The sequence below is a fragment of the Carassius gibelio genome, chromosome A4 (assembly GCF_023724105.1).
Source record: "Carassius gibelio isolate Cgi1373 ecotype wild population from Czech Republic chromosome A4, carGib1.2-hapl.c, whole genome shotgun sequence".
NCBI classification, from domain to species: domain Eukaryota; kingdom Metazoa; phylum Chordata; class Actinopteri; order Cypriniformes; family Cyprinidae; genus Carassius; species Carassius gibelio.
The window spans coordinates 13087244-13111630 of NC_068374.1; the positions used below are offsets into that span (position 1 = coordinate 13087244).

At 36.3% G+C, this 24387-nt stretch overlaps 3 protein-coding genes and 1 long non-coding RNA gene across 5 annotated transcripts in view; 1 reads left to right on the forward strand and 3 right to left on the reverse strand.

The window, feature by feature from the left end:
- The window catches only part of LOC127969170 (GTPase IMAP family member 8-like), a 451440-nt gene that overhangs the window by 272279 nt on the left and 154774 nt on the right, over positions 1-24387 (reverse strand). The gene's annotated exons all lie outside the window — the stretch shown is intronic.
- LOC127969418 (uncharacterized) lies at positions 2340-7378 on the reverse strand. Its single transcript, XM_052571346.1, has 2 exons — positions 5613-7378; positions 2340-4861 (listed from the first exon to the last, which is right to left on the reverse strand). Exons 1-2 carry the CDS (start codon positions 6019-6021, stop codon positions 4098-4100), a joined length of 1173 nt encoding a protein of 390 aa, XP_052427306.1. The 5' UTR covers positions 6022-7378; the 3' UTR covers positions 2340-4097.
- LOC127969510 (zinc finger protein 239) lies at positions 7525-22987 on the reverse strand. Its single transcript, XM_052571525.1, has 3 exons — positions 22863-22987; positions 9590-9787; positions 7525-8689 (listed from the first exon to the last, which is right to left on the reverse strand). Exons 2-3 carry the CDS (start codon positions 9732-9734, stop codon positions 7842-7844), a joined length of 993 nt encoding a protein of 330 aa, XP_052427485.1. The 5' UTR covers positions 9735-9787; positions 22863-22987; the 3' UTR covers positions 7525-7841.
- Positions 12314-15273, forward strand: LOC127970061 (uncharacterized). The gene is made up of 3 exons (XR_008156497.1): positions 12314-12385; positions 13164-13260; positions 14263-15273. It is a non-coding gene; the product is annotated as an uncharacterized LOC127970061 (long non-coding RNA).

Genomic DNA, 24387 nt, shown 5'->3' on the forward strand with positions numbered 1-24387 from the left:
ATCAGTGTGAAAGGCTGAAATTTGTCACATGACAACAGTTTTATCGTGTGGCTACAGCTGACAATATCAGCTACACCTACCTGAGTGATATAATGCAGTACAACCACATACAGTTAGCGCTAGCCTGCGGCTGGCTGCGTCTGTAACATGACACAGATCCATGACATAAAAAAACTATTAATAAGCATAGCTTAACATTATAGGCTAGCGTACAGAAAACGGTTCATGCAATCCAGGCTTTGGAGTTTAATCTAACAGAAAGAGTTGATAAAGAATGACTTACCTGATATGAAGTGAGCACTACAAATACAAGCCTCTTTAATCGTAGCATTGTCCCGATTGGCCCATTTAATAGCTTGCAGCCACAGATGTCGTAAATTTTTTTGAGAAGGTTGAGATCCAGCAGGAATCCTGAAAAACTTGACTCCACATTTGGTGTGATTTGTACAGTCCACGACTAAACAAGTTGGTATTTTCACAAAATATCTGGTTAATGTTAACACACGATTTGTTCTGACCCTGATATGCGCACTTCAAATTTTCCTGTGACGTCAACTGTGAAGGGGTCTATACAGAGTGCCGCGCAGCCCTCTGAGTCCACATAGAACAGTTAGTACAACACAAGCTGCTCTGCTCGAGTTCATCTTCAGTTCTCTCTTCACAGCAGTTGTTTGAGTAAATGAGTTTGAGTATGGCGCTGTTTGAGTAAATGAATTACTCCAGGATATTCTCAATATGAAAGAGCAAGAGATTCACACATTTATTTTAAGCCCCACAATGAAGATATACAGAACTATCCTCTAACCCTCTCCTGCTGGACGGAATTAAATCAAACACCACTGGTTGCTTAGTGTAAAATGGGCACGCTCTAAAAAAATTTGGTAAAAAACTTAGCAAACTGCAGAATACTCATCTGTATTAATCATTTTTATATATTATTTTGTTAAACATATTTAGCTATAGCCAAACAGGAAATTATAGCACACAATACCCTTAGCCACTTTGAAACTTTCCAGTTATTTTATTTTATCATTTTACTATAGGCTTCGTATTGAACATAACATTTCAAACATACCCTTAGCCACTTTGAAACTTTACAATTATTTTATTTTACTTTTTCATTTTAATAAAGACTTCGTTATGAACATAAAATTTCAAACATACTGAAATACTTATGTTTCTGGTATCAGTGAGCACACATTTTTGATGCTTTGTGCTGCAGCCTAAAGGACTGTCATGTTTTGAAATTAATGTTATATTATTTAGTTATTTTAGCTTAATTTCATTATTTGATCCGTTTAAAAAACAAAATATAATTCCAGTCAGTTTGCAAACTGTCCATTTGCGCCACTTGGTGGTAGTTTTGTAAAAAACTTTAACATGCAACTGACTTGCAGTTAACGCCGTGGCCTTGCAGCGTTAATATGCATTCTGGTTGTCCACCTACTGCAAAGAAACAGCGCTCCAAGACTTCAGTCTAAAACTGTAAGTTCTGCATTTTCTCTGTGATTGGTTATAATGCACAATGCTGCCTTCAAAAATAAATATATGTGTATAATAAATATGTGTGAAAGTGCTCGATCTGAAGATGAATTACTTAAAGCTGACTATACTTCTGTGTTGGACATATGCCGTAGGCTATGCATCAGTTTTTCATGTATACTTCTACATCGCTGTCCTTGCCGACGTGCAGTACACATGCAAACTGCTAGTCTACAGTGTCCACGGCATGTTGCTGGTGCGACTTGCAGTACCATGACAAAAGCTGAAGAAGCGGCTCATTAGAGAAGCATTATAGCAGTGATGGCAGCAAATTAACATCAAATCATTAAATCATTATTTAAAACTGCATAAGCAGACAGCACAAGGAGACAACAACGGAACATGAGAAATTTGCATTTTTTCAATCTCCCAGAAACCTAATAAGTAGAAAGTCACTGGAACTAGCGCAATCACAAAACGAAGATGATTAAAGCAGCCGTTTGTTTACATGCTTTTTTAAGTATATTTAAATACAAAAGCATCAATGTTTTACTATAAGTGATACATTGACAATAATTTATCCGAATTGAAAATTAGTCACACAGAAATAAAGTATCATGATAATAAGCCTGCTATTTCTGTTTATTTGTAGCCAAAGTAGCCTATATGTTAAATCAATTAAAAAATTATATACGTCACATTTAGAAAGAATTATAATTTCTATATTTTTATTAAAGCTCCCAAACAAAAAATATTATTATACTAATATATATATATATATATATATATATATATATATATATATATATATATATGCATCACAAACTGCTTGAAAAAGCTGTAGACTAATTCCACATTGCACAAGCGGGGACCCGGTGAAGGTTGTACCAGTGGGTCCTGTTTGAAATTGTCTAATTTGTATGTTCGTTTATTTTTATTTATTTGTGCTATTTACACAATGTTTAAAGTTTCCTCAAGTTTGTAGGTGTCAAGGTACAGAAAATAAATAATTAAATGTAAAAAAGCACTGGATAGTCTTCAATGTAAAAATGGTATATAAAATCAAACCTACATTTATTCAGACACCTTCAACATTTCTCACATTATTACAGTTTTGCTATATATATCAAAAAATATATCTGGTGTCTAAATAATTTTTGGTTTAACTGTTAAAACTACAAAGTAGTCAAGAGCAGTGAGTGATTTTCATTTTCTTGGATTAACATTACAGCAGCCAGTAGCTAAATTAGGCGCGGTCACTTTAAGAGACGATGAACGCATCCAATATAATACACATCCACTGATCTATATATATATATAACTGGATCGCTCATCACCTTCTAAACTGCCAACAGGCAGTGAAGCCACCGGAAGTGTTCGATCCGCCATCTTACTAATCCCTACCAGCAGAGAGCACCATTGAGTTACATTCAAACCGCTGTCCTAAAATATCTCGATTTGAAGCTGATCAGTCAAACGCGACTCGTTTTTATGTTATGTGTAATAAAGTAATGTTTACTTCAGATGTTATCTGCAGTGTTTACGGTCTTTTGGGACAGGATAAGCGATATATTTAAATCATGTAGGTGGGTGTGTCTGCTGCGCACTGACGACACAGGTAACTGATCAAACACAAAAATGGCTTATTTCTTTATGAACAAGATTATTCAGGAATTATTAAACGAACGTATTAGTATCAGAAATGGATTTTAATATATTACAATGAATTATACAATTATGTTGTTAATATTTCTCTATAATGAAATAAAAAAATAATAATTTACTATCTGGGAAATATTTTTTCCAAAGCATAATTTCCAAGGTGGATATTTTGACATATTTCGTATGTATTTGTCGGCACTAGAGCAAAAATAAGCAAATTCGATGTTCAAGTGTTTTGATCAAAACACTTGAAAACGCTTATTTTTAGCGTCTGGAGACGTCTTTCTCTGCGTGAGCCCTTAACACCAGAACACCGCGAGTACTGAATTGGGCTCTTTCACATCTTGTTGTTTGTTCCAAATTGCGATTTGTATTTGTTCGTTCAAGTGCAGGAGGGACTTTGAGGAGAACTTTGCAGAAGAGAGCTCGGTTCAGTGTCGCTGTCCATTAGGCTGGCCTCAACCAGTCGGTTATATAAAATATCAAGGTGAAATTCATCAAGGCTTGCTCCCAACCCAACTTTGAGAATAGATTAACGGCGATATTTTTTTTTATTGCCCGATAAAAGAGTCTCGCGTTAACGCAGCACGTTAACGGCGATAACGGCCCACCACTAATATATATATGTAGAGTTCAGATGCAAAAACCTCTAAATCCATCAGACTTATTTTCTTTAAATGAGCATTTTTTATTAGGCTCCTGTGTTAGTTTCATTAGTTTCATTTTTAAGGTACTGATAAGGTTATTAGTCAGTGAATAAAATAACTTTTTTTTTAAAAATGTCACTTCAGTCAATTCAGTGATTTTTAACAAATTAGATTTTCTTTTGCGTCAAAACCAGCTAAATCCACTTGTGCTTTTTTCGCAAAAACCTCTAAATCCATCTATTTGGAACAAGACATAGTAAATATAAAAAAAATCACTAAAAATGTAACTAAAAACACTGAAAAAGATTAGAGCATAATCATTTCAAAACTAAACAGTAGACAAACTTCTTTACAGGGGGGTTGAATGTGATCTTCGATTATTTGCAAATTCCACCTGATTTCTCTGCAGTCACCTTTCTGCCCTGTCTGAATAAAGGTGTACAGATTTATCTCATGTCGACTCTGGGGTTCTCCTCTGCCACGGTGACGGACCACACCGAAAACATAAAAGTATACCTGCCTTGAGTAATACGTTTGACAGATGGCAGACCTAGGAAGGACCAGGTTCTCCATTATGTCAAAGCAGACAGTGAATGTATCACCCACGTCATTTAGTGTGTCATAAAACTGACGAGCTCGGCGACGGTGAAGTGTGTAAAGAAGAATCTTGTTCCGCTTCTCTTCTGCAGTCAGATCAGGATCATTGATTGCAATGCGGAATTTGACACACGAAGAGCACACATCTTTGGCAGGATGACCAAAAGCCAGGTTGAAGTCATACACAAAGATGCTCCAGTATAGTGAGTAGGAAACTTGTTGATGATTCTGCTCAAGAAACATCTGATGCATTTTTGCCACACTCAAGTCACTCGGCAGGAACTTTCTCCCAGGTGCACCACGGCGCGCATAGTGGCTTGCTCTACAATTAAAAGACTGTATGTGCTTTCGAACTATGTCCTTCTTTGCAGTTTGTGCTTCAATTTCCCTGGGACCACCATGATGTTCGGGACGTGCTTTGCCGTTCTCAAGCCAGTACTTTGCAATACTCTGAACTCTGTCTTTCTTGACACCTAAAATGAAAATAAACATGAAACCAATCATGCAGGCATATTACCCATATTACACAAAATTTAAAAACATGAATTGACAACAGTTATACAGTTTATTTTTTTGGAAAAGGTCTGCCCATATTAAATGCTCTCCCCATTGTGCAACAATACTATTTGTAATTTCACTTATATTTCTTTGATACCACCCAACTTAGTCCATCCCTATAACTTATTCCATCTATAACTCACCTGCACATACAATGTTTGTTCTATTTTTTATATATATATATATATATATATATATATATACACATATGTATTTTATATGTGTTTGTATTTTTATTTACTTATTTTTATTTTTCATTATATGTGTGTTGTTGTTGTTGTCTCTGTTTACTGGAAGCTTTTGCCACTAGAACAAATTCCATGTATGTGCAAACATACTTGGCAATAAAGCTCTTTCTGATTCTGATATCGTTTTTAACAAATTTAGGTAGCCTATGACCATCAATGATAATAATTTAAATAAGATACATGTCATTTAATACTGCAGAGAGATGCATTACCAGATAATAACTGCTGAAAAATAGCCTGTGTAACGTTACTGAGCACGTACTAGAGGAAGATAATTGGATAAACACGGCTTTGATGAGGTAAAACAAAAATTAGAAAAATAAAATAAAACACTAACAATAAAACAAATACTAAGCCACTAATGCAAAAATATGGAAAAAAAAATATAAACTTGTGATGAGAAATTCTTTGTACTTACAGAAAATGCTCAGGAATGAAGCGTGGCAGATGGGAACTTTTGTTTTATCTTCTTTCAAAACGGCATACTTTATTGATACATCTCTTTGCCCTCTTTTCTCTTCAGCCTCCACTTGTTGTCTCCTCCGTTTACATGGCATAGCATCCATACGAGACAGAAGAATGGCATCTTGTTCGACTTTGTCGTTGGTGGAATAGAGCTGTTGTTTGATGTAAAATAAATCAGATTCCTTCAAAGTAACAGCTCGGCACCAAGAAGTGTTATGAGTGCATGCTACACTTGCGACCAAGCCATTTCCACTGTATCGATTTACTTTTGCCTTGTAACGGGAAGAGTTTTGAGGTAAACGACGTTTTCTTCTGCCATTTGATGTCATTAGGATAGGCTCATCCATTTCATCGTACACCATCTTAAAAACGTAAAAAAATCTGAATCTGAATAAAACAAAAACAATCTCCTCAGACGTCTAAAAAAAGCCGTCTCCTCAGCGCGCCGCTATATTGAAACCGCCTGTATTGATTCGCGCCTTCTGATTGGTTCTCGGGATGTAGCGGCTTTTGCTGCCAAAGAGAATTGGCGTCTAGAGGCTTTTGCCAACAAACTGATATTTCTGAATGGGCTGAGGGTGAGATTTAGAGTATTTGAAGCAAATATATTTGTTGAACGTGTACTATATGCAGATAGCTTTCACTCAATGTCATTATCTCATTTTTGACGGAGGTGGCGTTTAGCGGCTTTTGCATCTGAACTCTTCATATATATATATATATACACACATATATATATATATATATATATACACATATATATACATACACATATATACACATACACACATACATATATATATATACATACACATACACACATATATATATGTAAATGGATTACATTGTGAAAGTTAAAAATATTATGCCGTACAAGGCCAGTGCTGCTATAATTACTAAAGTTAAACTAACTCAGAAGTTAGTTAACTCTGCTCGTTAACATCAGGTGTCTTCAATGTTGGCAATAAAAAAGAAATTTTTTAATTCAGATATTTTTGTTTAGAAAAATGTGTACATTTTACTCATTTTAAATGGTTAACTTTTAAGGGATTAATTTAATGACTAATTTTTTTTTTTTTAATTTAATCAATAATATTCCTTGTAATCTGTTGGAGAGATAGATGGGAGGGTGAGAGAGAGAGAGAGAGTAAAGATTAGAGAGAGACTAACATATGGTGTCTGTGACAGATTTGTGTATGAGAGAAGTAGATGGAGTGAATGTGTGAGTGAGAGTGAAGGGGATGGAGAACTCTTATTTGTACAGGAACTTTGCTCGTCTGTCTTTCTGAGTGGCAAATCTCTCAATGACCCTTGTGTTGAAATCTGGAATGTCCCGTGTGCGTTTTTTCTCTATAGAGAGCATAGCCAGAGCGTTGAGGCGATCGTGCCATCGTGTTCCTAAGTTTTGATCCTCTTTAAAGTAGAGAAGCACCTCTCTGATTCTGCTGTTGTCATTGGTGTGGTGATGAGGATCTTGAGAAGACTTACAGTTTCGGTGAATGTGTCTTGAAGGTTATTTTCCATCACAACCTGAAAGAGAGCCAGTGCACCATTGCAACCCTGGAAGTCCTCATTTTCATAGATCAGGGACCGTTCTGTCTGGCTTTGTCCAACATGGGATAGGCATCCACCGTGGTTCCTAGTGCTGAATCCGGGAACTTTCTGCTGTGTTGTGGAAACAAGTCTCCTTGCAACAGAGTGACACTGATGAGATGATTGGTGAAAGAACACCTCTCCTTGGCATGGCTCATAATGGTATCACATACATATGCAACAATACATAATTGTAGAAAAGTAAGCACAAAACATTAAGTTTTCACATTTCTCAGTTCAACAATACCATAAAATCAGCATATTCACAGCAGTTACAATTTTGTTATGAACAAGTAAGTTTTATTAATTATAATTATAATACACACACTAGCTGTCATTCTCTTATCCACTCAGTCTCTCTCTGTCTGGAAATGCAGCTAGTATATGTAGTATAATACATGATAAGGTACTCGTTCTTTGCTTTGTTTTAATTTATATAAAATGTTATTAAATTATTTATATTAAAATGTATTAAAGTGCACATAAAAATACACAAAACTCAGGCAGCAGGGTTCTAGCAAACCAATCACACCACTTGCGGTCCGTGTAGACTTGACGCGGTGTTAGGCGCACACCAGACTATGCCATACTACACATAGCCTACGGTGTAGGCTCGACCCAGAAGTATAAATTGTCCTTTACTGTGATTATTTTTTCTATGTCTGTGTAGACCAGATGATTGAATGAAACGCTTCCCACATGCAGTGCATTGATAAGGTTTCTCTCCAGTGTGGATCCTTTCGTGTGCTTTCAGAGTTGCTGACTGACTGAATCCCTTGCTGCAGTGTGAACACTTGTACGGTTTGTCTCCAGTGTGGATCCTCTCATGTGCTTTCAGATGTCCTGAATGAATGAATCTCTTGTCACAGCGTGAACACTTGTAAGGTTTCTCTCCGGTGTGGATCCTTTCATGCAGTTTTAAACCGTCCGATGTAGTAAAAGTCTTTTCACACTCAAAGCACATGTACTCTCTCACACCAGTATGTATTTTCTGGTGTATTTTCAAATTTTGTAGAAATGAGAAACTCTTTCCACACAAATGACATGAATGTGGCCTGTTCTTTGTATGAACTCTCAGGTGTTCCTTCAGGTTTGAAACTCTAAAAAATGTTTTGCTGCATTGATCACATGTGTGCAGTTTTTCTCCAGTGTGGATGTTCATGTGAACTTTGAGGTGTGATAATTGTGTGAAATTCTTCCCACACTGATCACAAGTGTACGGTTTCTCTCCAGTATGAACTCTCATATGACGCTCAAGACTTGTTTTGTTTGTCAGACTCTTTCCACACTGAGTGCAGGTGAAAGATTTCTTTGCTCTTTTCTTTAAACTTTTCTGTTTAGTTTGAGAGCCACTCAAAGGTCCTTCTCTACTTTTGACATGATTTCTCTCTTCAACTTCATTCAATTCTTCATCCTCCACATTTTCTTCTTTTAACTCTGTAATGAAATTGGTTTATTTTTAATTAGTCACAAAACAGAGAAATATGAAAGGAAATAAAAATGAACCCCAATATATAGATACACTGCCCGTCACCCCACCACCACCAAAAAAAAAAAAAAAGTCACACCTGGATTTAAATAAGGAAAATAGTTAAGATCCTCCCACTGGATTACTACTGCATGAATGATTATGTTATGTGCCCAAACAATGAGGTCAGACTACCTGAATATACTGAATGACCAGGTTATTCCATCAATTATTTTTTCTTCCCTGATGGCACGGGCATGTTCCAAGATGACAATGCCAGCATTCATCGAGCTCAAATTGTGAAATAGTGGTTCATGGAGCATGAAACATCATTTTCACACATGGACTGGCCACCACAGAGTCCAGAGTCAGACCTTTAACCCAATGATTGGGAAGCTGTGGCCTATTGGTTAGAGAGTTTGACTCCTAACCCTAAGGTTGTGGGTTCGAGTCTTGGGCTGGCAATACCACAACTGAGGTGCCCTTGAGAAAGGCACCGAACCCACAGCGTTAATGGCTATCCACTGCTCCGGGTGTGTTCACAGTGTGTGTGTTCAGGTTGTGTTTGTGTGCACTTTGGATGGGTTAAATGCAGAGCATGAATTCTGAGTAATGAGTCACCATACTTGGCTGTATGTCACTTCACTTCACTCATGAGAATCTTTGGGCTGTAGAAGACTTTGAACAGCGGTCTGACTCTCCCATCACCAATACAAGATCCTGAAATTTATGCAACTCACAGTACAGGAATAAATGTTGTGACACTGCAGAAGCTTATCAAAATGATGAGTCTGTGACTTTTTATTTTTAGTTATAAATGTCTTTACTGAAACTTTATTTTATAATTTTTTTTAAAAATAAACACCTACCTGTTTGTTCTCCAGTATCTTCAGTGTGTTTGATTCTGCAGGGTTCTGAATCTCTCATCTTCTCTCGGTCTTCTTTAATGAACTCGGTCTTCTTGACGATTTGATGTTCCTTTTCACTTGTAAACTGATGGGAATATTCCAGCATTTATTGGTGAATAGCGTGACTGTTGTGGGATGAGCTACACTGAACATGAATTTCTGTGTGGAAAAACAACAGTTTACTTATTATTATAAACTAATTTACACATTTACATTTTTAGATTTAAATTTACACACTCCAAATTCTATCTTTAAAATACCAGTTCCTTAAGGCTGATTTATACTTCTGTGTTGGACCTACGCTGTAGCCTTTATGCCATAGGCTATGCATCAGTTTTTATTTCTACTTGTCAGTCCCTCCAGAAAAAGCGATTAAGCGATTGCGTGATTTAATGCATAATCAGCCAAGGGCCGCATATTTATGCGGGGGTCGCATTTTTTCAAATACGGCGCACTTTCACCGCATAAATTGCCGATTTCAGGAAGCAAAATATGCGGAGGTAGCATGATTTCATAATAATAATTTTCGTTGCAAAAAAGTCACATATATCTTAGCAGAAATTTGAAAAATGTTACGTTTACTTCACACAAGTAAATCGCCATTATTTCCCAATGGGAACCTTATGAAGTGACGTAATTGCACGACGTGAACATCATCTGCGAACCGCGCGGTGTAGGACGCAAATCATTCTCATCTGCAAACAAAAATAAGTGCCAAAGACCGCGCGAAGCAGTTACCCGGTGTGTTACATGACAGTGGGGGCAAATTATTTTGAGAGAGGGATGAGGATGGCGAATGATAGGCCAGTGTTAAAGGCTACGCAGTTAACTTTCATTTTCACAGTGGACTGTTGTGGTTTCATTCAGAAGTTGATGCACCTCAACAGTTGTAAGATTGTACTTTTTTTGTTACAGAATAGTACCAAAACCTTACAGTTGTAAGTATATCCCACCCAGCACCAGACGTCATTTGGACGTCGTTTTCTGGTCTAAATCAAGTCGGCCCGTCATGGCCATCTTTTAGACCAAAAAGCGACGTTGAAAACTGGTCTTCATTTGGTCAGTCGGATTTGGTCCAAATTAAGCCCAAAAAGCAACGTTGAAAATTGGTCTTCGTTTGGTCCGTCGGATTTGGTCCAAATTAAGCCCAAAAAGCGACGTTGAATATTGGTCTTAGATTGGTCCGTCGGATTTGGTCCAAATTAAGCCCAAAAAGCGACATTTGACGTCTTTTTTTTTTTTAAATCCAAATTTAGCCCAAAAATAGATGTAAATGGGCTTTAGTCCAAATTTAGCAGAAAAAAAACTTTTATTTCGCACCACAAAGCCATTAACATAAACTAGTGAAGAAATATATTAGACATCATGTCTGAAGCACTGTTAAATATATTTTAAAAAACACGATGGTCACGCGCTGTACTGGAGTCACCATGGAAACGGGGCTCAGCTCAACCGTCAAGCAGCTGAACAGACGCTGTCTCTCATGATTGTTTTCACTAATTTGAGGTAAGTTTAATCCCTAAATTACACAAATGTTACATAAAAGTGTCCCTGAAACTTTCTTTCATATAAATGACACGCTTTCGTTGAAAATGTACTTTATAGAAATTTCAGTGTCTTCAGAAAAAGTCCGTTAGCATCTCAACTGTAATGCTAACTACAAGAGGTAACTTTATGTGCATTTTTCACAATATATTTCGCCTAAATCAGCATGAATCTGTAATTTTCTTATATATGTGTGTGTTTATATAATATTTTCATAATATATGTGTGTGTGTGTGTTTGTTTGCCTGTTAGTTATTTTGATGTCCACACTGTAAGAGTATTAATCGGTTAGTAAACCTAAAACTTTAAATTCTGTTATTATTCTTTTAATTTTTTCGTATAATCTGTAAATTAATTTTCTTTTCTGCATTTCACCTCTGACGGTTTCAACGGCATCAACATAAACAAACGTTAATGCGCGTGAGCGCTTTTGTGGACCTAACTTAACTTCCGGTAGACTCCAAATAGAATCAATAACAACAGCCAAGTCCCTCTAGAGTAGATATTTTTTGATAACAAACAAAATGTGTTTTATGTGTGGATCAGGCGGACTTAATGAAAATGCTAATTCATTATTTGCCAGCAGGAGATGTTTTAAAGCATAGACATAAAGCGCGAGAAATAGAGGTTTCCCCAGTAACAGCTGTAAACAAAGCAGAGCTGGTACGCTCACACGCTGCTTTATCACGCATATAACATGCACGTCTTCTTTCAGAAATACAGCGATATAAAAACACCCGTGCCTCGTTTTGATATTTAAACATAAATGTAAGGAATTATTATTATTAAACGTGCAGTACGTTACGTAACGTTACTCATGTTTATTTAACGAAGCCTTTTTGAAAATCGATCAGTTTTAAAATTGTTGCGAGTCTCCAAAAATAAATAAATGTATGGGAAACACATCCCGCAGCACAGCCACCTGAGCCCAACTTCAGTCTACTCATCACCTTGACTTTAACTGTGTTTGTAGATGGCACCGCAGCCAGACCGATATACACAACACAGACCGGAAGTTAACTTAGGTCCAGGCGCGTGCGCCCGATGAAACCGTCTATAGTTTATTTATAATAAACATGGCATTGTATAATAAATATTGTTGGCTTTGACAGATTGACAGAATGACAATGTTTATGTTCTAGATTCTTCCATGCTGATGGCCATGCATGTATCCAGCTGAAGAACATTTTTAGACATTATGAAACATAACTAGTAAGTAATACCTCAAACATACACTACCATTCAAATGTTTAAGGGTCAGATTTATCATGTATTTACATTTACATTTATTCATTTAGCAGACGCTTTTATCCAAAGTGACTTACAGATGAAGACAGTGGAAGCAATCAAAAACAACAAAAAGAACAACGATATATAAGTGCTATAACAAGTCTCAGTTAGGTTAACACAGTACACGTAGCATGGGATTTTAACTAATATAATAAATAAAAAGAAAACAGATAGAATAAAAAATAAAAGAATAGAGCAAGCTAGTTAGAGGTCTTTACACATACACACATGCACACAATTGCTTAATAAATGAAAAGAAAATATAATACAAAAATATTAGAAAGGTGGTTAGATTTTTTTTTAAAGAATATAATTAGAATAGTGAGTGTTAAAGTTAGAGGGTCAAATAAAGATGGAAGAGAAATAGAAAATATTATTTAAAAATGTATTTAAAATAAATATTTTATGCTCACCACTAACGGGGTAAATTATAGTTCATCATTGATAGATCTTTTCTATTTCAGAGACTGTAAATCATTGATAAACCACAAGGTAATTGTAACTTACTGCAAGAGGAATAATAAGAAAAGAAAATGCATGTGTGACTTAATATTGCTTCTTATTTTTCAGTGTTGAAAGTTCTTTCTTGTCATCTTTGTGCATTTTCAGATGTTATGCATATTTATGGATCAAATTATTTAACCTTGTTTAACTTTTTAACATTATAATATTGGTTGTCTTCTCTTTTTTCATAATTAAGCTCCAACCCCAGTTAAGCAGACCCGAGCAGCCGATCAAGGATCAGCAGAAACTCTGCAGAACGGTGGTCCTCCAGCCCAGGACTGGACACCAGTGTTGTAAGTCATTCCCTCTTTATAGTGCATGTTCAGAACATATTGCAGGAGATCTCAACATTGTCTCTCAAGGTCCTTTTACATGCAGAGTTTTACACCAACCTAGTGCAGCGCACATGAACACATTAATCAAGGTCTTCAGTTTTACTAACTATAAGTCACAGACAGGTGAGTGTGATCAGGTGTGGACGTAAACTCTGGGTGTGTTTCACTCAGGTCCGTTGCTCAGTAGTCAGTGGTGAAGGGCTGCCTCAATCACAATTTTCTTTTTACGGTGCACTGATAATTCACTATAAGATTACATGTAATAGACTTTAAAACACAAACCAATAATATATTTCAGCATAAACATATCACTAGACAGGTAATGTCTAATCTAGTAAACATTTCCAATTAATTTATTAATTAAATCTTGCACATTATCATAATGTGCTGTAAATAGCATTAAAAGAAAGATATCAGTTTTATTGTTGTGCATTAATGTCAGTAATGATGTTGTACAATGATGACAGAAATAGCCACCAGTGTATAATGAGCCACAGTGCTTACCAGTACCTACGTTTGTGTACACAATATATTCACAACTTTGCGAACTGTGAAGCTGATTGAGACGTAAACTCTGCATGACAGTGGACCTTAAGCCAAGCAGGACAGTAAAGTAATGGGTCTCTACAGGAAAGTAATGGGAGTTACCAGATCAGGGTGTTTTTAGATCATGATACCTGATTGGCTGACGTAGTGACGGTAGGTTTATGGGTGGGGTTAGGTTGCATGATTTAGAAACACCCAGCAGTTTGAATACACACACTAAGTCATAAACGCCCGCTTTTACTCTGCAGAGACCTAAGTCTTACCTTAAGGGCCAGAGTTGACAACCCCTGACATACTGATTAGTTAATAATCCCTCATGAAGAACGAAGTACAATTTAATTTGTACATTTTGGACAACCATTGTTTTTGTATTATTAATTTACATTTTAGTTAATGTTTTCTTTCTCACTTTAGATGCTAGAGAAAGAACAGCGAGGCTAAAGCATTCAAAGTGGAAACATCTGCCGTGGCTCATTCATCCAGAATTGGGATGGAGGAAGGAGCAGAAGAAGCAGAAGATCAGAGATCAGGCAGAGATCTACTGGTGTCCCTGTGGGAACCCCATTTACCAAACGTGTTAGTTAAACCAAAGATTTTCCTCACTCATCTTCATGTTGTTCCAAGCCAGACTTTTGGTCATCTTTGAAACATAAATGCAGAACTTTTTAATGAAATATGAGAATTATTTTAAATATAAAATAACGCATTCACACAAGCACCATGATGCATCAGTGTTGCATTGGCCTGAGAGCTGGCGCTTTTGGTGCTTTTGTGAAAATCCATTGGGGAGTCATAATTTCAGAATAGATTATTTTTGCTGTTGTTGTTGTTTTGCGTACAAAAGGCATCTGTTAAAAACATATCTTAATTTGTGTTCTGCAACATGGTTTGGGGCAACATGAGGGTAAGTAATTAATGACAGAATTTACATTTTTGGTTGTTCTAATGTTATAATTGGTCATAGTTTATTGTCTTGAAAAATTATATTAATACAGAAAGATGGATTAATTTGATAAGTTTATAGTAAAGACTTTTAAATTGATTAAAAAAAAATCTAAATAAATACTACTCTTTTGCAAGGTCTATTAAAGAATACTGACAAATGTAATGGTTTCCACAAAATATTTGGCAGCACAACGGTTTTAAACATTGATAATAATCAGAAATGTTTCTTGAGCAGCAAATCAGTATATTATAATGATTTCTGAAGATCATGTAACACTGAAGACTGGAGTAATTGTGTTAAAAATTTTGGTTTACAGGCATAAATTACATTCTACAATGCATCCACATAGAAAACAATTATTTTTGTAGTTATATTTCACAATATTACTGTTTTTACGTTCTGTTTAATCAAAGGAAGCTTAAGATGTGATCAAGATTTTACATGAAAGATGTAATGTGTCAATAAATGTGTCAATATACTGTGAATTGTCTTATTTTAACTAATTAGGAATATGACAAATAATTAATGGTTGTAATTAGGTCTGGAAAAGACGTCTTTTCACCTTTCACTTTTCAACCACATTTAAACGTAATTTGGACGTCTATTTATAGACGTCTTTTTGACGACCTGAAAAAGACGTCGTTTCACCTTTCACTTTTCAACAAAATTTTGACGTTGTTTAGACGACTGCCAATGACGTCTTTTCGACGTCTTTTCAACGAGTTTTTGCTGGGTGGGATTACTAGTATGTAAAATAGTTTACGTTGCAGTAAGAGATTGCACTTTGCAATTCCTGTAAAACAGCATTTGTATATTTGTGTGTATATTTTATTTGTATTCATTTTTACAAAAGCTGTTGAATATTCCTTTTGTAAAGCTAGAGAACTTGTTTGACTTAATGTATTGCAAGTTTGAGCCATGTGTTAATTAAATAAAACAGAATGAGAACTTAAATATAGGGATGCACCGAATGTTCGGCAACCGAAATTATTCGGCCGAAAATAGCCAAAAAAACACTTTCGGTGTTCGGCCGAATAAGTAAAAAGGCTGAATAAATTTTGCCGAACAATGACGTTTTTAATGACGCAATCAAATAACCCGCGTAGAATGAGAGGCACGCGCTTTATGCAGCAAACTTGTCAGCAGTGTGGAAGCACTTTAAAAAGTGTCAGATAAAGAGACAAAAACGGCCGTTTGCAGACATTGTTCTGGATTTGGGAAAGCCGCTAGGTGATGGAGATGGTCAGGTGATGCACAGCGCAGTAGATGAAAACAGAGCAGAGAGTAAACGGGCTCGTACTACAGATGAGCCGCGCACAGTCTCGCTGTCTGACATGTTCGATGAGATACTCCAAGAGAATAACCCATTTACAAGACAGAGGACAAGCTCGACCGCTCAACAGTTAGATGGGCAGTGTTGTGCCTGAACGCGTTCATTGAATGATAGTTCATGAATGAACTCGTTCATATTTTGGGCGAACGTGAACTGAACGTGCTGTATTAATGCCTGATGAACGTTACTGTCAACTTGTTCATTCTGGTGTCTGTGAACGGCACGCTCTCTCAGTGTTGCCAACTTCTTTCAATGGAAAGTAGCTAAACCCTGCCTGAAAAGTCGCTAAATGTCGCTAGATGACGTCACACGCTAATTAGCATATTCATGACGTAAGTGCGTCATATTATCTTGCCCTTTCTGTGCTCATGTAATGCATTTTAAGTCAGCTAAAATTTTCAATAAAAGTTTTTAATTATTATATTTTAATGTTTCTGTTGTCCGACAACGGAATTAATATTATAATGAATGAAACGCGGTCCATTAAGACTACATAACCAGCTCTCAAAGATGTTAATCTCTGCACTAAAATCCTATTCATGACAATGTCTAATGAAATCACAAACACATAAGATTAAGATAATGATTGTACTGTGATTTCGGCTATACTTGTATGTAGAATAGAGTTAGAAGCAAGAGAATATATTTTTTAACTGAAAGTGCTGCTCCTCTCTGCTCGCCGAACAAAACAGATGCACAGAGAGAGAGGCGTGTGTGCACGCTGGGAGAGAGCGAGAGAGAGAGAGCTCATGCGGCAGTGTCGGAGAGTCTCAGAGACTAAGTAAGGTCTGTCAAAAAAAAAGTCGCTAGATTTGTCGCTAGTCGCTTTTTTGGAAAAAAGTCTCTACGGGGGTCTGAAAAGTCGCTAAATCTAGCGACAAAGTCGCTAAGTTGGCAACACTGCGCTCTCTCAGGTTAACTTCGTTCAATAGGGTGCCAGATTTCTATAGAGCTTTCCAGGCGAAAACCCGGCTAAAACACACCGTAAACGGGTCTTAATATGTAGCGAAAAAACACCCAATCTGGCAACACCAGCCACTAGTGTCGCACCGCCGTCCGCCGCATGCGTGACGCGTCATCAAAAAAAAAAAAACAAAGAAAAGAAAAAAAAAGCAACAAGGGGGAAGTGGCTCCTTGTATGGGAAATTAATTTAAGATTTTATTTATATTTTGGATTATGGTAACACTTTATAAGTATTTTCTATTTTTAACATTAACAATGAAACCCTTATTAAAAGCATTTATTAATCTTAATGTTAACATTTACTAATACAGTATTAAAATAAAGTATCACATTTGTAATTTCTGAATTAAAAAGTATCAAAAGTGGTAGGCCTATTTGTTAAAATTGTTAATGCACTTATACTAACATGAACTAAATATTTTTTTATTATCTTACATTAACGAAGATTAATAAATACCATAACAAATGTATTGCTCATTGTTAGTTAATGCAATAATGTTAACAAACATTGTAAAGTGTTACTACCTATATTTTATATGTATTTTGTGAAAATTTAACTATTTTCAGTGTAGTAAAATAGTAGGCCTACACTGGGTTTCAACCATTTCATTATCTTGAAGACATTGTTCGTTTTGAAATGAGCAACTGTCAGAAAACTGCAACAAAATTTCCAACTATTCTGCAGGTACTTGTCTGCTCCATGCACACGCACCAACAGTGAGATACTGTTTAGTGCTGCATCTCATGTCCATACCTGCAAACTCAGAAGGACTGAAAAAGGTGACAGATTGGCAAAATAAATGGAAAAAATGCGAAAGCATTTCATTATTATTCGGCTTCGGCCAAGAATTTCATTTCGGTGCATCCCTACTTAAATATTCTGTGATTTAGTATGCTTGCTTATCATAGATAGTCATAAGAAATGACTCATTACAGTAAGGTAGTAGACTAGTGAGAACAGGGTGTTGGGGGGGGGGGGTTCATCAAACCGCAGTTTTTGCAAGTTCCCGCAATTTCATCGAATAAGATTGCAAAAATATCCCGCATATTCCATCACATTTTTTAAGAAAACCTGCCGCAAAATCACAAACATAATCTGCGTTTTTCTGGAGGGACTGACTTGTGTGTCATTGTCAGCATCGACGTGCAGTACACATGCAAACACTAGTCTGCAGTGTCCACGGGCATGTTGCTTGTGTAACCTGTAGTACCATGAAAAAAGCCAAAGAAGAAGTGTATCATGGTGGACCAATCACAGCACTTGCTGTCCGTGTAGAATTGACATACTGTTAGATTTTTGGAGAGGTGCATGTCAGACTGCGCCATGGGCGACGCGTGCTACGAGCTTAGGTTCTAGCTACGGTGTAGGTTCGACTCAGAAGTAAAAATTGGGCTTCAGAAATAGTGTTGTATTTTTGTAAATCATTTTTAGGGATGCAGTGAAAACAGTCTGGATGCACTTTGCTGAAGACCGAAAATGCTTTGTTAAAAATTATCATGTTAAATTTTACCAAGTACTTTTGTAAGAGTTTTAAATTTTACTAAATTTTAAATGATACTGAATTTTAAAAAAAAAATCCAAATTTAATAAGTGTTATTGAAAGTAACAAAATTAGACAGAAAAATACATCAAAATATAACAATCAGATCAGATTTTACTTATTACACATTTTCCTAATAACAGAGGGTCCTATTTTAACGATCAAAACGTAAAGTTTAAAGCGCACTGTGCAGGTGCACTCAGGGCATGTCCAAATCCACTTTTGCTATTTTGACGATGGAAAACCAGTCTGTGCGCCAGGGCACATTTTTTGAATGGGTTGTTCCTATTCTCTTAAGTATGGGCGTAACGTTCAATAAACCAATAAGTGTGTCATCTCCCATTCCCTTTAAGAGCAAGATGCGCTCGCGACATGGCAAATCACTATTTACATGGCGGAATTTGTTGACAGCAAAGTTAATATGCTTCTCAAGTGAAGAAACCGATCTGCTCATGCTCGTAGTTAAAGCACGCAAGTAGATCATCCACGGGACAAGCAGGAATCCACCAAAGCTTCCTGAAGTGAAGAAGGTGTGGGATCAAGTAGCAGCACAGGCTTTTAAATAGCTCCGCGCAATGAGTTAAGATAGGTGTGTCTGTATTGGCACGACTGTTCAGTTAATTAGCCAATTTCATTCATCATTATAAGTAATCAAATCAAATAAGTAGCAAGCCTAATTCTAATACACGCAATGACTATCCATCATTAAATTTTTATATTTATGTCCTTAAAATAGCCTGAACACACCTCTTTTTTAGATCAGCGCCCCCATGGGCGCACAAATGAATGCACAAAAATGCATTTGCTAATTAAACAACATGGCGCTGGATGGAAAAATGCGAACGGGGCCGGATTGAAACTAGCAAACACACTTGCGCTGTGCCTTGCGTCGCATTGTGCTGGGTGTATGATAGGGCTCATAGTCTTACAAAGCTGTTATCATCAGAGCATGCGAGCAGCAGTGTATTAGTGGAAAATAGCGCCCCCAAAAAAGTTCAGAGGGGTGGGTTGGTAAATTTCTATAAATAAAAAAGAAATTTAAATAAATATTTCTGTTTTAAACAAAGTCAAGCCCACAAGCAACAAAGCAAACTTTGTTCAATATTATGTCAGGTGAAGGCCAAATTATTGCATTGTACATAAATTATAATTTAATAATAACATAACCTAATAATAATAATAATAATAATGTATTAATATATATATATATATATATATATATGTAATATTGCCTGATTGGAAACTCTAAATGAAATGCATCTTTACAGATTTTAGAATGATAATTTCATTTTAGAGTAATAATTTAAAGCTTTCTATAGATGACATGTTTGTCAAGTCAGTGAGGCAATCTGAGTTTCGGTTTATCAGAAGCGCTCCTGCTCAAAACCAAAATTGCAGAAAGCATTCAGTTTTATTTTTGTTTAGTTTTTTTTTCTGTATTTTATAAAAGCACAACATTTTGTTGCTATTGTGAGTGCACACATAATAAAAGTTGATCCTTAACAGATCTGAATGCTGAATTATTCTTACCTTTATGAGCAAAAATTACAGCATATTTTAAAATGTTTACAAATACAAGTGATCTCACTGATGCCTCTATGTCCGTAAAGCATGCTTCAGTTTCCACCTCCACACAAACGATTGGGTATGCGTCTTACAACGCACATTTATAAGGCTAAATTGATCAACTAAAACGTATATTTAATGAATAAAAATGATATAAACATTTCTCCACTGTAAGAGTCCATCGACTCTTACAGCGGACGACTTTGCAGCTTTCTTCACAAATAAGACAAGATCCATCAGTGAACAATTCTCCACACCACAGACTGAGGAAAACTTCACAATGACTGATGCACACTCTTTATCCTCCTTCTCCCCACTCTCAGAGATGGACGTCTCCAAAATTCTCCTGTCCAATCATCCTACTACTTGTCCACTTGATCCTATCCCCACTCACCTCCTTCAAGCGATCTCTTCTTCAGTCATACCTTCACTTACTCACATTATCAACTCCTCTCTTCACTCTGGAACATTTCCCTTAGCATTCAAGCAGGCTCGGGTAAGCCCACTGCTCAAGAAACCATCTCTAAATCCAGCGCTTCTTGAAAACTACAGACCGGTATCCCTTCTTCCATTCATTGCAAAGACACTTGAGCGGGCTGTGTTCAACCAGCTTTCTATGTTCCTTGTACAGAACAACCTCCTGGACAGCAACCAATCTGGCTTCAAAATTGGCCACTCAGCTTAACCTTACAAAGACTGAACTCCTGGTGATTCCAGCTAACCCATTGATTAAACACAACTTCTCTATACAGCTGGGCTCGTCAACCATAACTCCTTCAAGGACAGCCAGAAACCTAGGAGTTATGATGGATCATCAGTTAAGCTTCACAGACCACATTGCTACAACGACCCGGTCCTGCAGGTTTGCCTTATACAACATTAGGAAGATTAGACCCTTCCTGTCAGAGCAAGCCACCCAACTTCTTGTCCAAGCTCTTGTTCTCTCCAGACTGGACTATTGTAATGCTCTCCTGGCTCTTCCTGCATGTACTGTCAAGCCTCTGCAATTGATCCAGAATGCAGCAGCGAGGGTTGTCTTCAATGAGCCAAAAAAAGCTCATGTTACTCCTCTCCTCATTAGGTTACACTGGCTACCAGTAGCCGCTCGCATCAAATTCAAGGTACTGATGCTTGCCTACAAGACGACCACTGGCACGGCACCAACTTACCTAAACTCACTGGTTAAATCTTATGTGCCCTCCAGAAGTTTGCGCTCTGCAAGTGAACAACACCTTGTGGTGCCATCCCAAAGAAATTCAAAATCACTCTCACGGACCTTTTCCTGGACTGTGCCCAGCTGATGGAATGACCTCCCGATCTCAATTCGTAAAGCTGAGTCTTTACTCATTTTCAAGAAACATCTAAAGACTCATCTTTTTCGCCTGCACTTAACCTACTAACACCAGTACTTTTCCTTTTCATTTAATAAAAAAAATAAATAAAAAATGTATATACACCTGGCTATGCGTTCTATACTAGACTGAGACTTGTCATGGCACTTGTATACTGTTGTTGTTCTCTTGTTGACCTGACTGCTTCTATTGTTCTCATTTGTAAGTCGCTTTGGATAAAAGCGTCTGCTAAATGATTAAATGTAAATGTAATAAAATAATGATACAAAATATAATCACTTTGCCATTTCATACAAAACAAAACTATTTTAGTAGCTGAAATTGTAAATAATCTGTTTTGGCAGAAGGTAAAAAAAAAAGGCTTTAATATCTCTCACATTTATAGAGTGCCAGCACTGATATTTATTTAGTGTACTTTCACTAAGTTTGTTTAAAAAAAAAAAAAAAAAAACTTTTTTGCTTCAAATTGGGCTATTACTAAATTACACCAATGAGGTACATGTAATTATATACATATTTATACTCAAAACAAGTATTTGCAAGAGTACTTTAATTAAAAGATAAATAAAAATTTAACTGAATTAGGTTTAATTAACATTTCTTTCTTTATTTTTCTTCTTTTCAGGGTAGCAGTAGCTTTAGCAATAAATCATCCACATCAAAAAAGCTGCAAAAAGTCCACAAATCAGTAGATATTTTAGTTGAAAAATTATTTTTTTTTACAAATACTCCTGATCAAAATAGAAGTTTTTTTTTTTTCCCAAGACATTTTAAGATAACACATTTTAGAGCTGTAGGCAACCTGCAATAGTGGGATACCATGAAACTGATATTTTTGCCCATGACTACTGCCAAGGTGCATAGTTGTATATTTACCCCTGAGAATGCTTTGACTTATTATAACCCCACATGATGCCTAAAGGACCGTCTCACAGTTTAAATTTGCTTTTAAATGTAAAAAATTGCCCAAATGTTGTTTTCATTTTGCATTTCCTACGACCTTGTAATAATTAAAATACTTTAAAACAATGATTGGGCACTGCTTATGGTTTTTGCATTGGATTTTGCAGAATATCAGGAACATTATCACTGCATACATTGAAACAATCATTTTACACGAACATACAAAAACATAAACTCGCTCAATTCTTAATTAACTTGACATGTTTCCGCACATGCTGCTAAATGTCTAAGTCAGAAAACGCATAAACCGCTTACTCGATGAAAAGATGACAGAAACGAACTCGTTTATTGTCGCAAAAATACTGTGTGAAGTGTTTTACAGTTGTTTAAATATGAGAGACCAGCTCACCTCTCCTCAGAAGACTCTCTGCGGCTGCGTCCGAAAGCTTGAGGACTCTTTGTTCACGGTTCCTCCTGAAAGTGATTTGTTACTCAGCTCTCACTGAATCCAAGCCTGCAGCTGTAGAACTTGAGCGGAACAAAAAAGAGGGCGTTTTCTTCTTCTTCTGGTGTCAATGGGGGTTGGTTAATGGTGCATTCCCGCCATCTACTGGATAGGAGTGTGGAGCGCATAATGATTGCTTGTTTGAGAACTATAGCCAATTAAAAACATGTTTTCTTTTCTATAAACAAAATAAAACATTTTATTTAATACAACCGTATCCTGAACTCTATTTATCAGTCTTTTTTCTTTTAAGGAAATAATTATTTCATTAAATATTTTTGATAGCAATTTGTGCAAGTTTCAGATGGTCTGCCTCCTCATTTCTTTCCACACACGTGATGGTACCCACAGAAAATGTACCATAAAACCAGATTGTCTTATTTTAAATAAACTCTGCAAAGGGAGTCTTTATAAAATGATCTTATTGGTTCTACTTCAATCCACTGAAGAGCTAGGAATATAGCTATTGTCTCTGTAGTAAAAATAGATATATTATCTGTTTAGAAATTTTCATTTTTGAATTGGGGTAGGCCTATATATACTGCTGCTGCTTCAGGATATTTAGGGCCATCTGTGCATATTTGCAATATGCTATAAAAAGTTTTTTCAATCTATTGCTGCACTGTTATATTTGTTAACATATTTCTTTCCTTATGTTTTTCTTTATATAACTAAATGTCAACTACAGGCATAGGGAAAAGCCAAGGAGGAGGGGGTGTTTTCACGCCGGGGTGGGCCATTTAAACTATCCAATCAGAAAAGTTTATGTTAAATCTGGATGGGAAAAAAATGCAGCATGTCTTTAGGACATTCATAAACCAGGGAACAAATGCATTTGCCCTGGTGCACGGCACATGTTAAATAAAGTCGCCTTGAACTTGTGCCTCTTTGGAAGTGGAGCCAATTAAAAAAAAAAAAAAAAAAATAGCTTAAAAATGCTGCCTCCTCTCTCCAGACAATTAAGTTTCAAAACTCATCTATTCACTTTGTTCTCTAAATAACTCATTTACCTTTCTGATTCTCCATCTTTTTGACATAATTGATGTTCACCATATGATTGCATGACCTCTTGTTGTTAATTATCTGTAGTTCTATGTTGTCAACACTTGTTTGTCTGATTGTCTGTTATTTTGTTTGCCAATTCATTGCATTATTTTGTAAAGCGTCCTTGGGTTCTTGAAAGGTGCTATAAAAAAATACAGTTTAGATTAAAATTGTTTAAAATTGGAATTCCTCACTATTTTACACCAGTTTTGTGTTTGATGAGAAATAAAACCAAAAGCTCAAGACTGTTTTCTGTGAATCAGTGTCTTAGCAAATATACACAATCAAACTGAAGTGAGACAGTGATTAACATAATTTATTTATCTCTACACAAAGAGACACATTTCATAGATGGACAAACATAATCACCTAATAAATGTCGCTA